The sequence below is a fragment of the Nematolebias whitei genome, chromosome 7, assembly GCF_014905685.2.
Source record: "Nematolebias whitei isolate Nwh7 chromosome 7, NemWhi1, whole genome shotgun sequence".
In the NCBI taxonomy this organism is placed as follows: domain Eukaryota; kingdom Metazoa; phylum Chordata; class Actinopteri; order Cyprinodontiformes; family Rivulidae; genus Nematolebias; species Nematolebias whitei.
The window spans coordinates 13675042-13695699 of NC_056504.1; the positions used below are offsets into that span (position 1 = coordinate 13675042).

The 20658-nt window shown below is 42.2% G+C and overlaps 1 protein-coding gene across 1 annotated transcript in view; it reads right to left on the reverse strand.

Annotated features, from left to right (window-relative positions):
• The window catches only part of LOC119412284, a 13911-nt gene extending 1990 nt beyond the window's left edge, over positions 1-11921 (reverse strand). Inside the window, exons 1-6 of the mRNA XM_037679270.1 lie at positions 11777-11921; positions 9415-9559; positions 9236-9331; positions 7607-7751; positions 7387-7532; positions 5014-5153 (exon numbers count right to left, since the gene is read on the reverse strand). Of these exons, the coding sequence (XP_037535198.1) occupies positions 5014-5153; positions 7387-7532; positions 7607-7751; positions 9236-9331; positions 9415-9559; positions 11777-11876 (772 nt within the window). The 5' untranslated portion in view covers positions 11877-11921. The remainder of the gene's footprint in view (positions 1-5013; positions 5154-7386; positions 7533-7606; positions 7752-9235; positions 9332-9414; positions 9560-11776) is intronic.
• Positions 11922-20658: the final 8737 nt, after the last annotated feature.

Sequence of the window (20658 nt, forward strand, 5' to 3'; positions counted from 1 at the left end):
GGGGGGGGGGGGGGGGGGGGGGGGCGACACTGTTCAGTGATTTGTAGACATACATGAGTATTTTGAACTGGATTCGAAAGTGAACCGGTAACCAGTGCAGTGAGGTGAAAACTGGTGTAATGTGCTCTCTTTTGCCTGTACTGGTTAAAAATCGGGCTGCTGCATTCTGGACCAGTTGTAGTCGTGCAATGGAGGTCTGACTGATACCAAACAGGAGTGAATTGCAGTAATCAAGCCAAGATGTAATGAATGCATGTATTACTGTCTCCAGGTTATTTTTGGACAATATGGGCTTCAGTTTAGACAGCCGCCTCAGTTGGAAGAAACATGATTTAACAATCATGTTTACATGATTGTTAAGTTTCAGGGAAGGGTCCATTATCACTCCCAGATTAGTGACTCTTTGTTTTTCTGACAGGGTTAGAGTGGAAAGGTCGATGCAGTGGTTTGTGATTGTGTCGCTGGGAGGGAACAACATGACTTCAGACTTCTTTTCATTGAAACTTAAGAAATTTAAAGCCATCCAGTCCCTGATGTCAGCCAGGCAGTTGAGCAGAGGTTGAATAGAGCATGTACCATTAATGTTTTTCTTAGTTCATATCTTAGACCTTATTACTGTTTTTCTATTACATTTTATACATTTGTTGGATGTAAATGGGATCGTTTACACAATTTTGTTCCACCATTTGTGGAATGACAAATAAAGAACTTTGAATCCTTGAAATTATCTATAGAGGCATTTAAAGATATGAAGACTTTTTTCCATCAGATTTGATGTTAGGTTATATCACATTATGTTTCCAGTTTGTTCCTAATGTTGTGAAGTGTAAAAAAGAACAACCTCATAAACACTTTAGAACATTTGTGGGCAACCGAAATAAAATAATTATTATAAAACACAAAACAACTTGATTTAACAGATCTTGACAGAACTAGGGTTCATCAATTCTCTTTTTAAAACTCCTTCTGCTCTCCAAAAATGCTAAATGTAACCATTCATACTTAATTCAGTCCTCTTTCAGTCAGTTTACTTGTTGGTTAACTTCTTTCTCTGAATAACTTCCTGCACTTCACTATTCCACCACCAGGTTTCCTTATCTGTTCTCTGTCCAGATGACACACCAAGTACCGTCTCTCTAACTGTTGTTGCTGTAGTAGCTCAGTCATCTGGAAGCTCTTTCTTACCACCCAGACCCTTTAACACCTCCTCTCTGAACTCCTCACAACATTATTTTTTACTCAGCTTCCACCATTTGTTCTTCTTCTCTGATTTTACTTTTTCTCTTCTTCACAACAACAGTCCTTTTACACACAACCATCTGATCTGGCCACGCTCTCCCCTGCCACAACCTTACAGTTCCAAATCTGCCTCAGATTCCTCTTCTACACAGAATGTAGTCGACCGCCGTACTCCTTCCTCCACTCTTATAGGTCACTATGTTCCTCCCTCTTTTGGAAATAAATGTTGACTACAGACATTTCCATCCTCTTGGCAAAATCCACCACTATCTGTCATTCCTGTTTTTTTCCTTAACATCAACTGTACCCATCACTTCCTCATCCCCTGTTTCCTTCACCAACATGTCCATTCAGGTCTGCTCCGATCACCACTCTCTCCTCTCTGGGAATACTTACGATCAGTTTGTCTAGATTTGTTCAATATTTCTTTCTCCTCTATGTCACATCCAATCCGTGGCGTGGAGCATGACCACTGACAACATTTAGCATCAGATCTTCTACTTCTACCTTCAGACACATCACCCTATCTGACACTCTTTTCCTCTACTAAATTCCTTGCAAACTCATCATTCCCCACCCACTCCTCCATTCCTCTTCCTATCCACACCATGGTAAAATACCTTTAACCCTGTACCAATGCTGCAAGCTTTGTGGCCCTTCCACTTTGTTTTTGCACACATAATATGTCTACCTTTCTTGTCTACACCATGTCAGCCAGCTATGATTAACAGTAGAACAATTTCCACCAGTATCCTGTTTGTTGTTAACCCAGGCCTCAACCGATCTGATATGGTGCTGTGCTGTTTGGACAAACTTTGACAAAGGATCAAAGTCCATGCTCAATAATCCAGGTATACAATCCAACATTTTCAGTCAGGTCATCTGGACAGTTTCTTTTTTTTTTTGTGCTGAAACGTTTCGCCTTCGGTCCGGAAGGTTTCATCAGTCAAGGAAACACACAACAAAATTGATTCTTCCCCCAACAGCTTACTCCAAAGTGGACCATGTTGCTGTGTTCATTCGTGTTCATCTGCTCACACAGACTCTGCAAGCAGAACTGGTTTGTTCCACTTTGGAGTAAGCTGTTGGGGGAAAAATCAGTTTTGTTGTGTGTTTCCTTGACTGATGAAGCCTTCCGGGTCAAAGGCGAAACGTTTCAGCACAAAAAAAAAAGAAACTGTCTAGATGACCTGACTGAAAAATGTTGGTTTGACAAAGGATGTTTGTGTTTTAAGCCACATGGCCTTTTCAATGTTCTTTCCATGACACAGCCCTCACCGGCTGCTGTAATGTTGCTTCGTTTATTGTTTGACGTCACTGTCAAGCTTGGGGAAGCACTGAGTTTTCGGACCAGCATTTTCATTAACAAAATTATCTTGTTGTGGGGATGTATTTATTATTCCGTGTATTCTTACTTGTTCTTGAATCTGCGGTCATTATTGCACATATAAAATGGCACAGCAATCTATACAACCCCTTTTCACACTGATTCAAACACGGGGTTCCCCTTAAAAGGACCACAATGCTTTGCACTAAATAAAGATGGCAGTATATGTGAAATGGCTCATTTAATCATTATTTTATTTTCACTTAAAAAATATACTCTGGTTCAAAAAACATTTTTTGACAAACATATACACAGAAGAAATCACATGAGCTCTCTTTGCATGGTGGCAGACAATGATTTTTTGTTAATTTATTGATTGCAACCATATATATCTATTATGTGCTTTGAACCAACTCTAATTTTGATAAAATGATTGTTGCATCTGAGACTCAAGACTACTGAGGAAGTGCCATAAAGTGCAATATCATTGATGGCTACTTCACAATTATTCTTTCAAACATACCTACAGTCAAAATAATTTCTGTCCATGGCGTTACTTATTTTTTTTTTTTTTTACATTTTTCATCACAATTACAATACTTATTAGTAAGTTTCACTTTTTTGATGTCCAAATATGGTCACTTCTTGCTTCAAAAGTACAATATGAAACCTCAAATATTAAACTTGTCGCTTCAAAATGGCAGCTCATTAATCAACTTTTGACATAACTGAAGATATGTCTATAGTCTTTTGTTCCTCAGTCAGCTGTAATTGCATCATCATCTGGCTGATATTAAGTAAGTTTCCTTTTTTCTGCTCAAACAGCACTGACTCATGAAGGCACGGACTCCAATGGACTTCTAAAGATCTGCTGTGGTACCTGGGAATAAGCTGTCAGTAGCAGATCTTCAAATGGTGCATATGTTCATGGATGAAAATTATTATTCCAACATATTCTGCTAAACTATATTTGAATTAGGATTTGTTTAAAACTGAGGCTTCTATCATTCAAGCAACTTGCTTTCTCGCATCCTTGTGTCATGTTCTTTCCAACTTCTGTCTAATTCTGATTATTACAGTGGTCCTCTGTCAACATTGTAGCTACGCAGCCCCATACACAACAAACTGACTCTGTGTGTTTTAACACGTTTCTGTGAGTTTTACAGCAAACTGAGCTACCAAGAATTAGGCCAGTCACTTTTAAAGGGGATGCAACACCTCTGATGGATTCTTCTTCTTCAGAGGACCTGACTTAACCTTGTTGGATTTTTCTATCTGGATTATTGAGCACACAACAGGACATTTAAAGGGGATGAGTATTTTAGCAATCACTTATGTTACATTATATATTTTTGTTTAATGGGCATTACCAAGTTTGATTTCACTTTGTCCTACAGGACTTTTTCTCATATTATTTGTCAATAAAGGCCAACCACATCAGATTTATAACAGCGATAAAAGGCTAAAACATTCAAAGGAGTAAATACTACAGCAAACATTATACAGAACAATCCCAATGCTACAGCAGGCAACAGAGAAAATCATTAACTTTAAAGAAAAATATAAGGGTTATAAGATAAATAATTATTTCTGAAGATATACCTGTTAGAAAACTTTGATTGAAAGTTTGCTTTGGGAGACAATATGCTATTCTTGTTACTAGGATTGCTAGATGGTGTCTTTATCGGCTCATTTTGACACAGTCTGTCCCTTGTCTGTCTTCTTTGTATTTCTGTCTTCTCTTCTGCTTCTTGTGTTTGTTTCATTCTGCTTCTTGTTGTGTTATTCTGTTCCTTATGCATTAGACTGTGATTTCTGTCAGTTTCCGCTCACTCCTCAGCCTGTCTCTCCAGCCTCTAACTGATCATTCACACCTGTCCCTAATCAGCTACCTGCCCAGGTGCACTCTTTTTCCACTCTTCCTCTGCCTTACTAAAACCTCTCTTCCTCAACACTCTGTGTGAATACAGACCAATGGTCAGACCCAGACGTCCCGGTCCTCCTCTGCCCTGTCTGTTTCCATTTGTCCGATTACCTGCTTTGTTCAGTTTATTCTGATGTTCCGTCCTGTTCCTGCAAGCCTGTCGTCCTGTTTAGATCAATATTTGCTCGCCTGTAATTTTTTTTTGCTGCATTGTAAGCCTTTGTTTTGAGTTTGATAAATTATTTTATTTAAACTCCTGCTCTCTTCGCCTGACTGCCAGTGGGTCTGAAATCTGAGGATTGTGACACATTTTTAAACAAATCTCAATTACAACAAAAATCAGCATTTTGACTTTTACTACAGCTTGTGTTCATTTTGGCTCATTTTGCCAGCATGGGTCACATATACCATGGCAGGATGTCAGACCAACAAATTACAATTATATTTTTATTATTATAATGAATTTTCAAGCCATTGTTTGATTTTCCAGTTGCAACAATAAAATAAATTGTATTAAACTCACCTGTAAACAGAGCATTGGGAGTGGGATCAGCTGGATTAAAGTGTTTGTAGACGTTTCCAACCAGAGCTACGATCACCACTAGGTACACGGTCAAAATGTTACGCACCCATCGGTCCAGCACCCAGTTCTCCAGAATGAACCTGAAGACAGGAGGAAGCAGATGTTCAGCCGAAAAGAACAGTGAGGGCTGTACTTTTTCATGAATTGTATGTAATTGTATGTATTAATATGGCTGTAGCAATAAAGATCTATTATCTTTGTTTGTCTCGTTTGTCTCTATTTGTCCCTGTGACCTACATCCCACTTGCAATAAAAGTCAACCTTTTTTTTCTCCTAAGAATAATATAAAAATTATGCTGGTGAAGATTCTTATACATCCATCCATTATCTTTTACCTGCCTATTCCTTGGGGGGTCACTGATTGTGATTGCTGCACAGTGATTGCTGGTCATATCCAGCAATCACTGTGCAAGAGGCGGGGGGACACCCTGGACAGGTCTCCAGTCCATCACAGGGACACAGCGACAAACGAGACAAACAACCATTCATTTTCTCACTCACACCTAGGGACAATTTACCAATCAGCCTAACAAGCATGTTTTTAGTCTGTGGGAAGAATCCGGAGAAAACCCACGCATGCATGGAGAGAGCATGCAAACCCCACCCAGAAAGGCCCCATACCGGGATTTGATCTGGCAGCCTTCTTACTGAGAGGCAAAGGCTCTACCAAATGAGCCACTGAGCAACTGTGCCACCTTCTTAGTAGTGTTGTAGTACTTGAGCTCGGCCTTGGTCTTGAGACCGGTCTTAAGACCACTTTTTGATGGTCTTGGGTCTTGTCTCAAGACTCAACCGCATTTGGTCTCGGTCTTGTCTCGGTCTTGGACTGAGGATTCGGGATTTTATTTCAAGACCAGTCAAGACCACAACTGTGAAAATATCAATAAATTGCCGAATATTGTCCAGTTTATTAACATCTTTGTTTTTATTGGATGCAAAACGTACTGATTCAAATCCAAGTGATAACGTGACTCATTGCTAAATACACGTTTTTGTTACCACTGGCATGCCCACTCCCTTTCACTCTCACACGTTTCTGTACCACCAGAACAATACAGACAACAGAACGTAACGTAGCAACCAGGGGTGAAAGTAAGCCGGTATGGTCCGGTACAGTCCGGTACTGCGTACCACTAAAAGATTCTGCACCAGTATGTAGTACCTGGAAGAGAGGGGAGCGGCCACCTGCTGTAAAGCCTCATTCAGAACTAGTCACGGCTGCACTTTGGGTCAGACAAGATTCACTAGCAATAATCAGTCTAAAACACGACTTAATCAGTTAATAAATAGCTTTTTTCTCTCATTTCAAATTGTTTCTGAACTGTTTGTGCTGGAGCCTCGTTTCTTTACCACATTGAAGTTAATTTTACATTGGACGTTGGACATTCGAGCTCCGTGGCTTCAGCGGTGTGTTCCTCTCGTTCGATCCAAAGCAGGCAGTCTGATGTCGGTCAGCTGCAATCAGTCTGCCCCTCCACCAAGACGTAATGGTTCGCTTAGGGACCGTCAATAAATGACCGAACCAAACACTCTTCAGAAACAAAAATGTATATATTTTACATCATTTGACCCACTGACACAAAACAAATGTTAAACTACTCTAATAGACCAGACACACAAGACACCATCATTTATTTCTCATTTTAAAACATTTTATAATTAGTTATTGAGCGAAAACCATGATTTTGAACAGATAAATTATGTAAAATTAGAAAATGCTTTAAAAAGATAAATAAACGAGGGTGCCTCGTCTGTCAGGTCTAGTAGAGTTTAACATAAGTTTTGTGTCAGTGGGTCACATGACGTGAAAATTATTGTGCAAAAACCACTGAATGTCTGATTTCTTCATTATGTAGTTTTGAAAATTTATAAAAGTTGATGCATTCATTCAAAAGCAAACTTAAAGTTGCAGTATGTAACTTTTATAAAAAATGTTTTTGATAAAAGTTACATATGTTTTTTACATATTTATTAAAACTGTCACTATGTCGTGACAGTATAAGACAGATAATCTGTGAAAAGATTGAGCTCCAAGACTTGAGGTCTTGGTTTTGACCCCCAAAAGTCTTGGTCTTGTCTCGGTACACTCTGGTCTTGGTCTTGACTTGGTCTCCGGTTAGGTGGCCTTGACTACAACACTACTTCTTAATCATCCCAGACTTGGTTAATCCAAAATAATGTAAGAATCAAAATAACTAAACAGAATAAAAGACCAGATGTTATGGGTTTTTTTTTTTAAATTGGGGGTAAAAAATTTGATTGGCTTGTAACTGATTAGTGTGTTGCTCTGCTACTTCTTAAGTGATGACTTACCATCCCACTACTTCTGCAAAAAGGATGCACAGAGAGGCAGTTGCTGCTGTACTCTTGTCAACACCCCACAGGTGGAGAACCACAGAGAAATTGAGCAGAGAGGCAATGCTGGTCCATGTGGTGTAGACGGCCAAACCATTCTGGACCTGAGCATACAGACGAGCAGAACATTAATATTCTGAGACACAGCTAATCTTTATGAATCATCACTCTGCCTTACCAGTATTCGGAGACAGGCCAGGTCTTTGCCATGATACGTATGCAACCACAGTCCATAGTAGTCTGTGGCATAGCAGGAGCAGAACAAAGCACAGTAGTTGGTAAACGCTATCAGGATCAGCACAACCAGAGATGCCAACATCAACCTGCAAAACAAAGAAAAAAGATAGAAGGACCATAAATGTCACATCAGGAGTCTTGCATTGTAGTTTAGAAATAGTTAGGTGTTGATAAGAACTCATCATAAGAACTCTGACTGATCTACAGCTACACTCATAGGCAAAGCAAACTGTGACGCAGTGTGTGGTCTGGCAATGTCATTTTAGTACTGGTTATAACAATTTTCAATTTTTTGAATTAGTAGCACTTCATTGGTTCAGACAACTGGTGGTAGCGTTACTTCTCAGTTTACCAATTTGCTTTCCTTGGGCCACTCTTTCATGGATCACCACCTTATCGTGGTAGAAGAGTTTTTGTGCTGAATGATATAGGAGCTACAGTATACTGTCAAGGGCAATTGCACATGCTAGGGTCTCCCAAGGCAGATTGGTGACAAGGCAAAGAGTGATTTACAATAGTCTTATGGACATTAGTCAGCAAGGATTGTGTTGTCCCTCACCCAGATGTGGGTTATCAGCACCCCACCCTAAAGCTTGGCCTGGGGGAGGGGCACATTGGCTCTTTTATGTAGTTTTTTACCTTCTGGAACTATTTTATATGGAGAAACTTTGTCTTTTAATGTTTATGGGAAAAAGTTTGGGCAATTCCCATCATGGCCATAAAACGCAGCTGACTGCAACTGGTGGGGGAGGGGAATGCTACTCTTCTCTTCATCCATCCATCCATTATCTTTACCCGCTTATTCCATTTTGGGTCATGGGGGTCGCCGGTGCCCATGTCCAGCAATCACTGTGCGAGGGGCGGGGTACACCCTGGACAGGTCTCCAGTCCATCACAGGGACACAGAGACAAACGAGACAAACAACCATTCACTCTCTCACTCACACCTAGGGACAATTTAGAGTTATCAATCAGTCTAACATGCATGTTTTTGGTCTGTGGGAGGAAACCGGAGCACCCGGAGAAAACCCACGCATGCACGGAGAGAACATGCAAATTCCACCCAGAAAGGCCCCTGGACCAGGATTTGAACCAGGGACCTGCGGGCTGAGAGGCAGCAGCTCTTCTTCACTTCATATGAACAGGAACAAATCTTGCATTGTCTTCATTATTTTATGAAAAGGGATTTAAACCACAGGAGCATTACTTTGGAAAAACATCTGTTCTGACCACTGCAGACAGAGAACACCTTATAAGAGCTGCAGGCATGGAGACGTCTTAACCCGCTGCCTTAACAAATCTGTCCAGTTTGACCCTACTGTCTGAATGTTCAAATGCTTCCGTAAACTCCAACCACTGCAAGCGGACATCGAGGATCAATGAAACTTGTAGCTGACTGTCGTTTATGGCTTTCATGTACAAACAAAAATATTAAAAATGTTGGTTTAAAAATATCAACCCAGTTGACACAATATGCTTAAACCTGTACACAACACTACATCAGTCACAGTTCAGGATGGGCTGAGTGTTAATGAGCATCACTGAAGTAATAAATACAAATAGGACATACTCCCTGTCCCACAGCATGAGCCACGTCATGTTCAGCAGCATGTTGCACAGCAAGAACAAGTAGAAACTGTAGGGTAGTAGAGACTGAGCCCAGGATCTATACGCAGGAAGATAAATATCAATTTATTCTGCATGTTGTTCCAGTAAATATTCATAATGAATGCCAAGATGTTAGCTTACCCTCTAAAGACATATGAAGTGAGGTAAATGACCATCAGAGTGAGCCAGGTATAAATAACACCCCAGATGGAGAAGGTCCAACCAGCTGGAGTGATGTCCGTCTCATAACGGGCCGACACATTGCCAGTACTGGAGTGGAAAGGACCTGGACATGAAAGGCATTGAGCATTAGAGACACTCAGCACTGGGTAAACAGTGAGCAGCCAGATTCATACAATCATGGTTGTTGGGGGTTTTTAGCATTTGCTTTCCAAAATAAAATTAATACTTAAATATTTTAGACTAAAATTAATTTTTTTTATTATACTAATTTGGGTCAAAATCAAAGCCACAAAGCTGTTTTCCTCCACTCCAGTTATATAACATATGTATATATTTTCCTCTTTTGGTTGCTCCCTTCTTCAGGGGTCGCCACAGCGAACTAAGTCGCATGAAGACTTGGCGATTGTTTTTACGCCGGATGCCCTTCCTGATACAACCACAGACCATCGAGCTACCACAGCCCTCTGTGTGGAGCAGAGAGCTGCCATCTAGGGCACCCAGGGGAGCAGATGGTGGGGGTTAAGGGCCTTGCTCAAGGGCCCAGAGTGGGGAAAATGAGGGTGGAGGCAGGTGTGGGTGCTTCACCAATCCCACCCACATTTGGATGTTGTCGGTACCGTGAGTTGAATCAGTGATCTTCCGATCACAGGCCCACCTTCTCTTACCTCTGCGCCACCACTCCCTCAGTTGTATAAACGCTAATTAAATTAAACAGTGAGCTGCTGCAATCAACCACTGCACTTCAAACTAAATGTGGAGGATGAGCGTTCAGACAGTCTTAAATAAACTTTCAGATATTGTACTTCAAATCAATTAAACTCAATAATCTTTAAAAGCTTTTTTTGTTGTTGGAAAGAAAATAAACATCACTTTTCTGTGCTTAATTACTTAATTTTGGCTAAATGAAGTCACAATTAACTCAAATATGGGAAGAAAACAATCTCAAGATCTTATAAAGAGAATCCTGCAGAAAATGTTGGTATTTGATGTGAGCAGCTCATTTCTGAACTTGTACAGTTGCATTTGTCAGATAATAGATATTCATATCTTTGTTTTGAATAAAATAACTTTACGTTTGTATCAGTTCATGCTTCAGCTACTGCAACACCCTCTTCCAAAAATGCATTAACAGATCCCAGATGTTTACAGAGCTCAGTGGCCAAACTTGCAACACAAACCATGAGCAGAGGCAACATTCCTGATATTTTAGACTCTTTACAAAAGGCTCCTTGTAGCTTACAGAATTGATTTAAAGCACTTAACTTACTTCATGGTCTTTCAGCTTATCTAATATTTTGTTCTGAATGAATCAGTGTGCGAAGTCTTTGTTCCAGAGGTCAAAAAGCTGTTGAAGTGATCAAAATGTATATTTTTGCCCATGTTTTTTTAAAGCACACTTTTATCAAAGGACTTTTCCTCATCTGAAATAATGCCCAGCAATTTTACGATACTTTATAGGGACTTGTTGCATTGTTTTTGCTATCCTATTACACTGTACTTTATTTTTTACATGTAAAGCATTTCACATTCATATAAAAAAGTGCTATAAAAAAATTAGTTATAACAGTTGTACAACAGTGAGTTTAGAACAAGATTTAAGTGGCTTCAGTGTACTTCTACAATATAAATAAACCGAGCGCATGCTTAGTTTTACAGTCGGTTTTATAAAATTTAAAACAATTTGACTTTCTCTCTGGTTTTGTAAGATAAATTACTTCCATATTGATCTTTCAGAGACTTCTTGAAGTGTCCACAACACAGTAGGGAAGGAAAGAGTCACATTTTTTAATGCCACACCCTGCTGAGGATGCTTTTCCTTCTTTGCAGCAAAACTAAAGGCTGTGGGCGAGCAACAACAACTGCATATTCTCAATAATTTACCTGAAAAGTACTTTTATTTACAACTGTTGTTCACAATACTAAGAACTGCTGTCGTCATTTTGTGAGCAACAGATGTTTTTTATCTCGACTTGCAGTGCAGGTTTATATAAAGTCTGCTCAAATAACACGGCTCTTTAATTTAACTCTAAACTCTGGTTGCCATGGAAACAACACCGCTGTATTTTGGGGAAACAAGCTGCCAGGAGGAACAGACCATATTAGATAACTGGAAGTCCTCCCTACAGAAAAAACCATAACCGGGAAAACAGCAGCGGAATAGAACGAAAGTTAGTCTCCAAACATGTTGTCAAACTTTACTGTGAAACAACTGGAAAGGTAGACGCAAATATAGAAGCAAAAGCTCGAAACCGAATATTAAAAAGTACGTAGCCGCCATAAAAAGTAGACCCACCCGACCGAAGAAAGACTGCGAACTTACCTCTGCCCGCTCCGGCCAACGCGTTCACGACCAAGACGGCTACAAAAACCACAGCGCACAAGATAATGATACAAATACGGCCCAAAATGTTGTCCTTCATTTTAGCTGCTTCTCTGCTGCGTTTAGGAAAAACGCTTCTGAGCTGCGGGGCGGGTGGTGAGAGCACGAGCGCAGTTTATACTGTGGTGCATTCACGTGACTCACGTAAACGCCCCTTCTGCTAAAGAGTACGGTTGTTCCGTTCAGTATAACTTTGATCCGTCGAACTCTACAATAAATCAGGATGATAAAACAAAATCTGATTTAAAATAAATGCAAACATTTTGTTTTAACAGTATAAATTAAGGCTGTTTGCAGTGCTGTATGGGCAAAACCTAGAGGACTGACACTGATTGGAAGAGGGTTTTTTTTTTTTGTTTGTTTTAACTGATTTAAAACACATTAGGTATTGCAGAGAAATGTATGTTACAAAAATGTAGACAATGGCCATGTATATCCATGGTAAATATTGGTTAAACGAAGTGTCATTATATGAGTCATCTGTTATGAGAAATTTCTCATGTTTCATAAGTTGTTGTTAAAGGGGTAAAAACTATGATTTTAGCAATATTGTATACTCTAATATTATAAAAGTTTTGTTTTGCTCTTCTACAAACATTTCCAAGTATTTTAAGCTTGTAAAACTTCAATGTTTACTACTTTGCATGTTTGTAAATATATTTCATGCGTTTGCATTGGGAGTGGTGTAACTTACTATGGACATTGAATGCACCAAATGATAGTTATAAAAGGTGCAGTTGTTTACATGTTGTTATTATTAGTTTAAACCCCAACTATATTTAATGCAATTACTGGTATCTAGCCTCTTTACTAAGTCTGTGATAACAAAAATACTAGTTCAGTCTTCAAACAACATGTTAGACTAATAACTTTGCAGGTCTCTGGAAAACTTACCGGAAAAAAAACAATTAACCAGAGACAGCAGATCCCATAACCTAATGCAGAGAACTTATGATGTAACAAAATATGTAGCTTTACATAATACAACCCACAATCTTGTGCACTTTTGGTAAATGTTGGTATACATCATATGAATCAGTGCCTAAATATTTCCCTTGTTTACAAGCAGTTACAAATAGGATTAAGGGGAAAGAGCGTTATGACAAGAGAGGAGAAAAGAAATTAACCATGCTGTAAGCATTTTATTTCTTTGCAGGTTCAGCTTTGACACAGGAATGAATAAAATACATTTATCGTGTGCACGTTGAATAGTTGTATTTTAAATGCCATAAAAAATAATACTTTTTGTCAGGGGATTTTTGGTCAAGGTTTATCACTAATTAATGTTAAATTAATGTTGAACCATGTGTGTGAGTTACCAGAGAGTTCTATTTTCTCTCAGAGAGGAGCTGATTTGATCCTGCATGTACATCTGGGAGGCTGAGGTCATCAGTGACTGTCTGTGAGGTTTGATAAATGTATATAAACAATTCTCGCACACTGTCCGGTGCAGATTCTCGCGACCGAGCTCCAATGATGCATCTGTGTAAGCCTGTGAGTGTGTCTGCCCTTGCAAATAAAAACCAGTTAAATATTTTCTCGTGTCCGTAAGTGTGGCTTCTTTCAGGAAGTAAAATGAATAGAGGATATTTTTATCTAACACTTTCTCTTTTTTATGCATTTTGTCTAACTTGTACATTTGTAAAATCTAAACTCAATGAAAATGTTTTGTCCCATCAAATTAATCCTCTGTCTCTGCACTGTTCATTTTGACAAAAACACAGTAATACTCATGTCAGAGCTCTAGGAAGTCCATATTAATGGCATACAAAAATACAGAAAAGTAAATTTTATGGATATTCCCTAAAACATCTATTTTTCTTTTATATGTTCCTCTCAGTTACTAACCACTTATAACACATAATCAAAGGCTAATGGCGACTTTATGAGGATAAAGTGAGACAGACAGAAACATCAAGAAATATGGCTAGAGGCAACATTATCAGGCTCGACCCGTTTGTTAGATTAGATCAGGGGTTTTAAAAGTGTGGGACAGTTAGCCATTGGAAGATGAGGTGACAAATCATTAGAAAATATTGCAGAGTCAGACACAGATGAAACTGCAATGTCAGAGTCCAGATGTGGAGAGCTACAGAAACACTGGAAAGGCTTTGAGATGTTTTCTTGGCATGGCCAGTTATTTCAGAAACTTCTGCCGTAACTTTTCAACTGTTGCGCATGCATGTGAAAACATTAAATTACTCTAATCGTACAAGACTGTCATCTTGACATCAGACACAAAACCAGTGCAGACCATACGTTGGTTGATGCCAAGATGGTGGTGGTGTGTGGGTAATCCTGCTGTGCAGTAACACATCTGGCACTGGCTGGTCTCCCCAGACTTCTTCCAATGGACATCCTGGTTGGACTGTTCATCTGCTGCTCCACCAACAAAAGGACATGCTCATCAGTTTATGTTCAGCTCTCCTGCTAATGAAGGCGGCTGTGATTTAGACTGAGCAGCTTGTCATTTTGTATGGGGGTCTTGTTGAAGTAAAATATTTAACCTTGCTATATTTGTTTTGACTGTGACCAAGTACTTGGCATAAGGCCTGTCTCGTTGAGGTAACTGTTAAAACAATGTGAGTTTTTGGAGGCAGGCCCAGAAATCAAAGCATTGTTTGTTAGTTTTCCTTAGTGACTAAAAGCTTTGCCTTTTGATTGTTTGTTTAAAAAGTTATATCAGTGAATTTCCTTCCTCTTTTTGGTTTGTTGAGGGCCGAGATGGGGTAGAGGTACGTCAGCCGATCTGGGACCAGAAAGTCGCAGTTTGACTCCCAGCCATTCCAATATGTTGTGGTGTGTCTCTGAGCAAGACACCTATTGCTTACATATCTACCCACTGCTCCACCTGGGTGTATCTCAAGTGTGATTGGTTAAATGCAGAGAACTAATTTTGCCATTGTAGAAACATACAATGATGACAATCTCAGACTTCCCTTCCCTTATTCAAGATTGTTAATTTTTACACAGGATTAAATATGTCTTAATCTTAAGTGACATCTGTTTTACTTGATGGGTAGATTGCATTTCATTAGAAGTTAAATTGTAATCCATAACATGTGGTAATTTGTACTTTTACTTTTTTGGAATCACCAGACTGACAACATCAAATGTGAGTCAGAAAGGTGAAGCACCCACACCTGCCTCCACCCTCAAATGCCCCACTCTAAGCAAAAGAGCAAAGCCCTTAAACCCCACCATCTGCTCCCCTGGATGCCCTAGATAGCAGTTCTATTTCGTATAGGCTTCGCCCTTTAAGAGCTGTCGCTTAGTGGGTTTATCCCGTCATGCAAAGCATCGCACTGAAAAATTTAGTCCATGCCCACCTGCTGTGTGGGCCCCACCCAGTCCGTATAAATTACGTTAAGAGCGGGTAATCGTCTCCCATTTTTCTTCAGCGAGCTAATAGCACTGTCAGAAGAACGAAGAAGGGAAGTTGTCTAGCTTGACCAGCTCAACCTTTGTTAAGGCTGCCTGTGGCCCCGCCACGCCAACCTCCTGCCGCCCCAGTGAGTTTTCCTCCCCGAGGAGAAGCAGACGAGCAGTCTTGTTTCAAGGTAAGCGCCGAGGAATATTTCTCAATGGTTGGTCGCTACACGCTGGACGACACCATCTTGTAATTTTCCTTTTATTGCCGACTCTCGGAGCGAATTGGATGGCTCCTCCGGGACAGGCGACGTCAGCAGCAGCCCCCGCTTCTCACTCCCTCCTGGAGAGCGTAGTGTCAGAACGAGGGGGTTTGAGCGAATGCTTCCCGCATCAGCGACCACACCGCTCCCAGCCGTCGGTACCCTCCTCTGGAGCTGCCCGGCATAATCCAGGAGGTGGCTGACATGAAGGGATTTTTCCGTCCCTCTCCTTCCCCCATCCAGATCGGATGATCTAGCGCAGGGGTGGGCAATTATTTTTTCCATGGGGCCACATGAGAAACAGCAAATATTGTGGAGGGCTGGCACAAATGACTTTTTCATTCAACCTTTATTTAGACAGGTAAATCCCATTGAGCCTCGAGGACTCATTTACAAGAGAGACCTGATTTCAACTTAACTCAATACTGCATAATATTAATAGTATTTCATTATTAAAAGCAGTACATAGCACTGTTTTAACAAGCTGGTAAGAGTATTTGTTATGATTAAGCAACGAAAAATCGAGGTTTCCTTACAAAAAATGTCATTTATTCAATTAAATTTCCCAGTACAATGGTAAACTGTTAATATTTTTACCATTTGTGACGTTATGTTAATGATCATTTTCAGTCACATTCACCCCAAAACTCATTTTGAGTTTTATATACTGCTGGAAAAAGTTCTTAGCTTTGTAAATATATCACAATATTGTCTTTGTACTCCAAATATTATGAAACATCATATCATAGTGATCGTCACTGAACTGTGATTTCGAGTCCCGGTTCTTTACGTGCCTACATTTGTAGTCTAAACATCTCATTTGGTGTTTATCAGTTCTTTTTTCTTGTTTAGTGAGAGAAGTTTAGTCTCTGTTGGGCTTTAACGGAAATGTTAAAGTCAGGTTGAAGGTCTGAGGTGGAGATGTGAAGCAAAGCTGACATCATCAGTGAGAGAGGATCTATATCTGGATTTGGTTAACTTCATTTGTTTACATATGTATTTTGTAATTCCCCTTACGGGGGCCGGTCAGAGTCAACCAAAGGGCCGCATGTGGCCCTGGGGCTGTACAACGCCCAGGTCTGATCTAGCGGGAAGGTTTCTGGGCTCCACTCTGGCTCACCGTCCTGATCCCATCTGGCCTCGTTTTCCCAACAGTGACGTCCTGCTGGAACGAGGCCGCAGCTGGTTCTGGTAGACTGAGGGCGCCGGTTCCCACATTCGCGCCCATCACCAGAGTGGAGGGGTTTCACCGAGTGGAAATTCCCTCGGTGCCCCCCTGGAGCTGAGCCTGGCGAAGGCTTTCGGAGCAAAGATGTCCAGGTTGGACCAGCGTCCTGCGCCTCTGGGAAAGCATGACGAGACGGTGACGTCGCTCTCCAACCGAGCTCACCAGTGTGCGTTCCAGGCGGCCGCAGCGAACGATACGTTATGCTGCTGGCGTACAGCGTTTCAAAGAGGCTGGAGGAGACGTAGAGCTCCCTCTGCAAGGCAGCTGATGTCATCCGCAACCTGTGCGCCTCTTCTGCTGTCTGCCGGTCTCGCATCGCAGCCCAGAGGATGAGGTTTTCCAGAGGTCCAACTGGCTCATCACTCCCCCTCCCTCTCGGAGGAGCTGCAGAAGGCTTTTCGTTGGAGGGCCCCATCAGCGACGGACGCACTGTTCTGGACCAATTTCAAGACAACAACGACGTTCCACGGCTGCAGCAGCATCTCCCCGCTCCGCTACGCCGCCAGCCCCGCCCATCTGGCATCAGCCCTTCTCATCCCGGCAACCAGAGGTTCAGCGTTTCCCTGAGATCGCCAACAGGTGGCGCCCTGGGACAACAAACCGCAGAGCTCACAGGGGAGAAGATTCAAAATGACAGTTTGCGGAGGATGTGTGTAATGATGACATAAGCTTTGAAATAAAACATCATTCAAAGATTAAAGTGTCTGATTTTAGCCTGTCTGTCAACTCAGATGACCTCACAGCGGCTCCTCACACGTCCTCCACACAAAACGAGTAGGTGGCCTTAAAAAAAAGGGGTTTCAGAATCACCGCAGCTCCAAAATAAACACAAGACGCTCGCATGACACAACAGTCGAAGCAAATGTGGTCCGCAGAATAAGTCCAGTGGAATAACTCGTTTTCAGCCCGAGCTACACACTTCTTACCGCAGCGATGTCAAACGCGCGCTCCCGCGACGCCAGCAGCCTTCACTCAAACGACGCTGCATTGATGAAGGCGCACACACTGCTCCCCAGCGCTCGCAGGCTCGCATCAGCATAAATGTGAGACAGCAGAACGAGTCCAGTGAGAAATCTCGCTCTCAGCAGGAGCAGCACATGTCTCACCGCAGTGGTGTCAAACGTGCACTCCCCCGGCGCTGGCAGCCTTCACCCAAACGGCGCTGCGTTGATGAAGGCGCGCACACCGCTCCCCAGTGCTCGCCGGCTCGGATCAGCATAAATGTGAGACCGCAGAACGAGTCCAGTGAGAAACTTCGCTCTCAGCAGGAGTAGCACGCGTCTCAGCAGGAGCGGCACACGTCTCAGCAGGAGCGGCACACGTCTCACCGCAGCGGTGTCAAAAGCGCGCTCCCGCGGCGCTGGCAGCTTTCACCCAAACAGCGCCGCGTGGATGAAGGCGCGCACGCCGGTTCACATCGACAAGAATGTGAACCCGCAGCCTGAGTGTGGCACAGAGGCGTGCTCAGAGCCCTTTCGAGAAAGCCTCGCCTTGGGTCACGCAGAACACACTTCCGTGGCGCATGACGGTTGTCGAGGTTATAGACTGGCTGACGTCCGTAAGAAACATGACGCACCACCTAAACGCACGCCCACTCCACGAACGTGGCGCGGAGTGGCAGCAAACATGCTCTCCAGTCAGATGGATGAGCAAGCTGATAACAAGGGTTACACGCTACAATTCGAAGCTCATCCCCCTCCGGGAGTTTCAGAGACGGTTCTGTCATCACCAGACCAGGTCTCATCCTTAAATAAAGAAGTCCAGGAACTTCTGGTAAAAGAGGTAATTTCCAGAGTTCCCGACAGAGAGGAAAACACAGGTTTTTACTCACGTTACTTCCTGGTTCCAAAACGGACCGGAGAAACGAGACCCATTTGGACCTGTCAGTTTTTCAACAAGGCGATCGTGGACAGGCTGTTTCACATGTTGACAACCAGACAACTGTTGGACAACATCCAGAGAAACGATTGGTTTATATCCATCAATCTGAAAGACAACTATTTCCACATACCTATCATCCCAAAGCACAGAAAATTTCTGCGCTTCTCCTTTCAAGGGATGCAGTATTAGTACAACAGGCTGCCATTCGTTTATTCCCTCACGCCTCGTACATTCTCAGAGTGTGTGGAAACGGCCCTGCAACCATTACACAGAGCAGGGATGAGAGTTTTGTTTTACCTAGACGACCTGCGGCTGCTGTCACGCTCCAGACGGGAAGCAGCGGCGCAGACTCAGGTGCTGATGTCACACCTGCTAAATCTGGGGTTCGCCATAAATTGGAAAAAAAAAGATCAATTCTCCTGGCCCAGACAATTGTTTATCTGGGAGTGGAGCTAAACTCGACCACCATGAGGGCTCGTTTATCACAGATGAGAATCGACACTCTAAGAGTCCAGCTCCGCCACGTAAGACCTGGCAGAGTAGTAACAGCTATTTCCGTCATGAAGCTGTTAGGAACAATGTCGTCAGCTCACACAGTGGTTCCGTTGGGCTTACTCCACATGAGACGCCTCCAGAGATGGTTTGCTCGTCTGCGCGTGGATCCGGTAAAGCAAAAGAGACGGACGATCACTGTTCCTCCCTCCGTGAGAACAGACCTCCGACACTGGGAAAACTCCCTGGTTCTGTCGGAGGGAGTCCCCGTCAGCAGACTTACGTCACACGTGTCAGTCTTCACAGACGCGTCGCTGTCAGGTTGGGGGGGGGGCATGCCTATCTCAAGCTGTAGGGGTGCTGTGGCTACCTCACACAACAGCTCATATAAACGTTCTGGAATGTCGCACGGTTCTCAGTGTGATTCAACACTTTGGTCCTGTGCTACAGAATCAACACGTTTTGATTCACACAGACAACAAGGTGACTGCTGCTTACATAAACCGGCAGGGGTGTGTGCGCTCAGCCCAAATGTTACACATTACGAGAAAACTACTGTGTTGGGCACACGAAAATCTGCTCTCCATCAGAGCAGTGTACATCCCCGGTGTTCTGAACAAGGGGCAGATGTGATGTCCAGGGGCGGTCCGAGTCACGGGGACTGGACCCTCCACCCCGAGCTGATGGCCCAGACATGGCAGAAATTTGGCAAAGCGGCTGTGGACCTGTTTGCGACACGAGAAAACGCTCAGTAGGTATGTTTACATGGACATAAGTAACCGGATCAAATGGCCGGTCGGAATAAAAGTGTGTCATGTAAACACTCCGTTCGGGTTATTTTTTGTGTATTCGGCGCAATCCGATATAATTTGTGATCAGATCGAAATGGATGGTTTACCCCGATCCGTAACCCGATTGGTGTGCATGTAAACGCTTGATCTGTTCGTTTTTATCTGATCGTGAAAAACTGACCTGACTACGCATGTGCGACTTTGCCATTTCCGCCTGGCTAATGCTAATAATATTAGCATGTCAGGGAAGCAAAACTGGTCGGTGAGAAACACAACATTTCTACTAGAAACTTTGAAAGAGCTCAAAATGATCTGTATTACCTGTAGCTCAGTCAGGGAGTGCAGTAACGTCTCCACCATCATTAAAACCTGTCATGGGTCCATTTTGGGTGCTCAGATTTGTTTACGTTCACCCCGGAAGTAGAACTTTTTCTTCTGTGGTTTTTTTAAGGAGAGTTTACCACTCTGCGCATGTCAGTACTGCTGTTCAGAACAAAGCCCGCTGCATGTAAACGCTCGTCATAAACAGAATGTGCCCATGTAAACAATACATTTGAATTATTTAATCTGAAAACATTTCAATCCGGTCAAAAAATGTTGCGCATGTAAACATAGCTAGTAAATGGAAAATGGTAAATGAACTGTACTTATATAGCGCCTTTCTATCTTATTTCAAGATACTCAAAGCGCTTTACACTACAATCTGTGCCCTCATTTACCCATTCATACAGCACTCTACATCTCTACAAAGCTAATTGAACAAATCATTCTAATGAGACTAATCAGTGCTTTAGATCA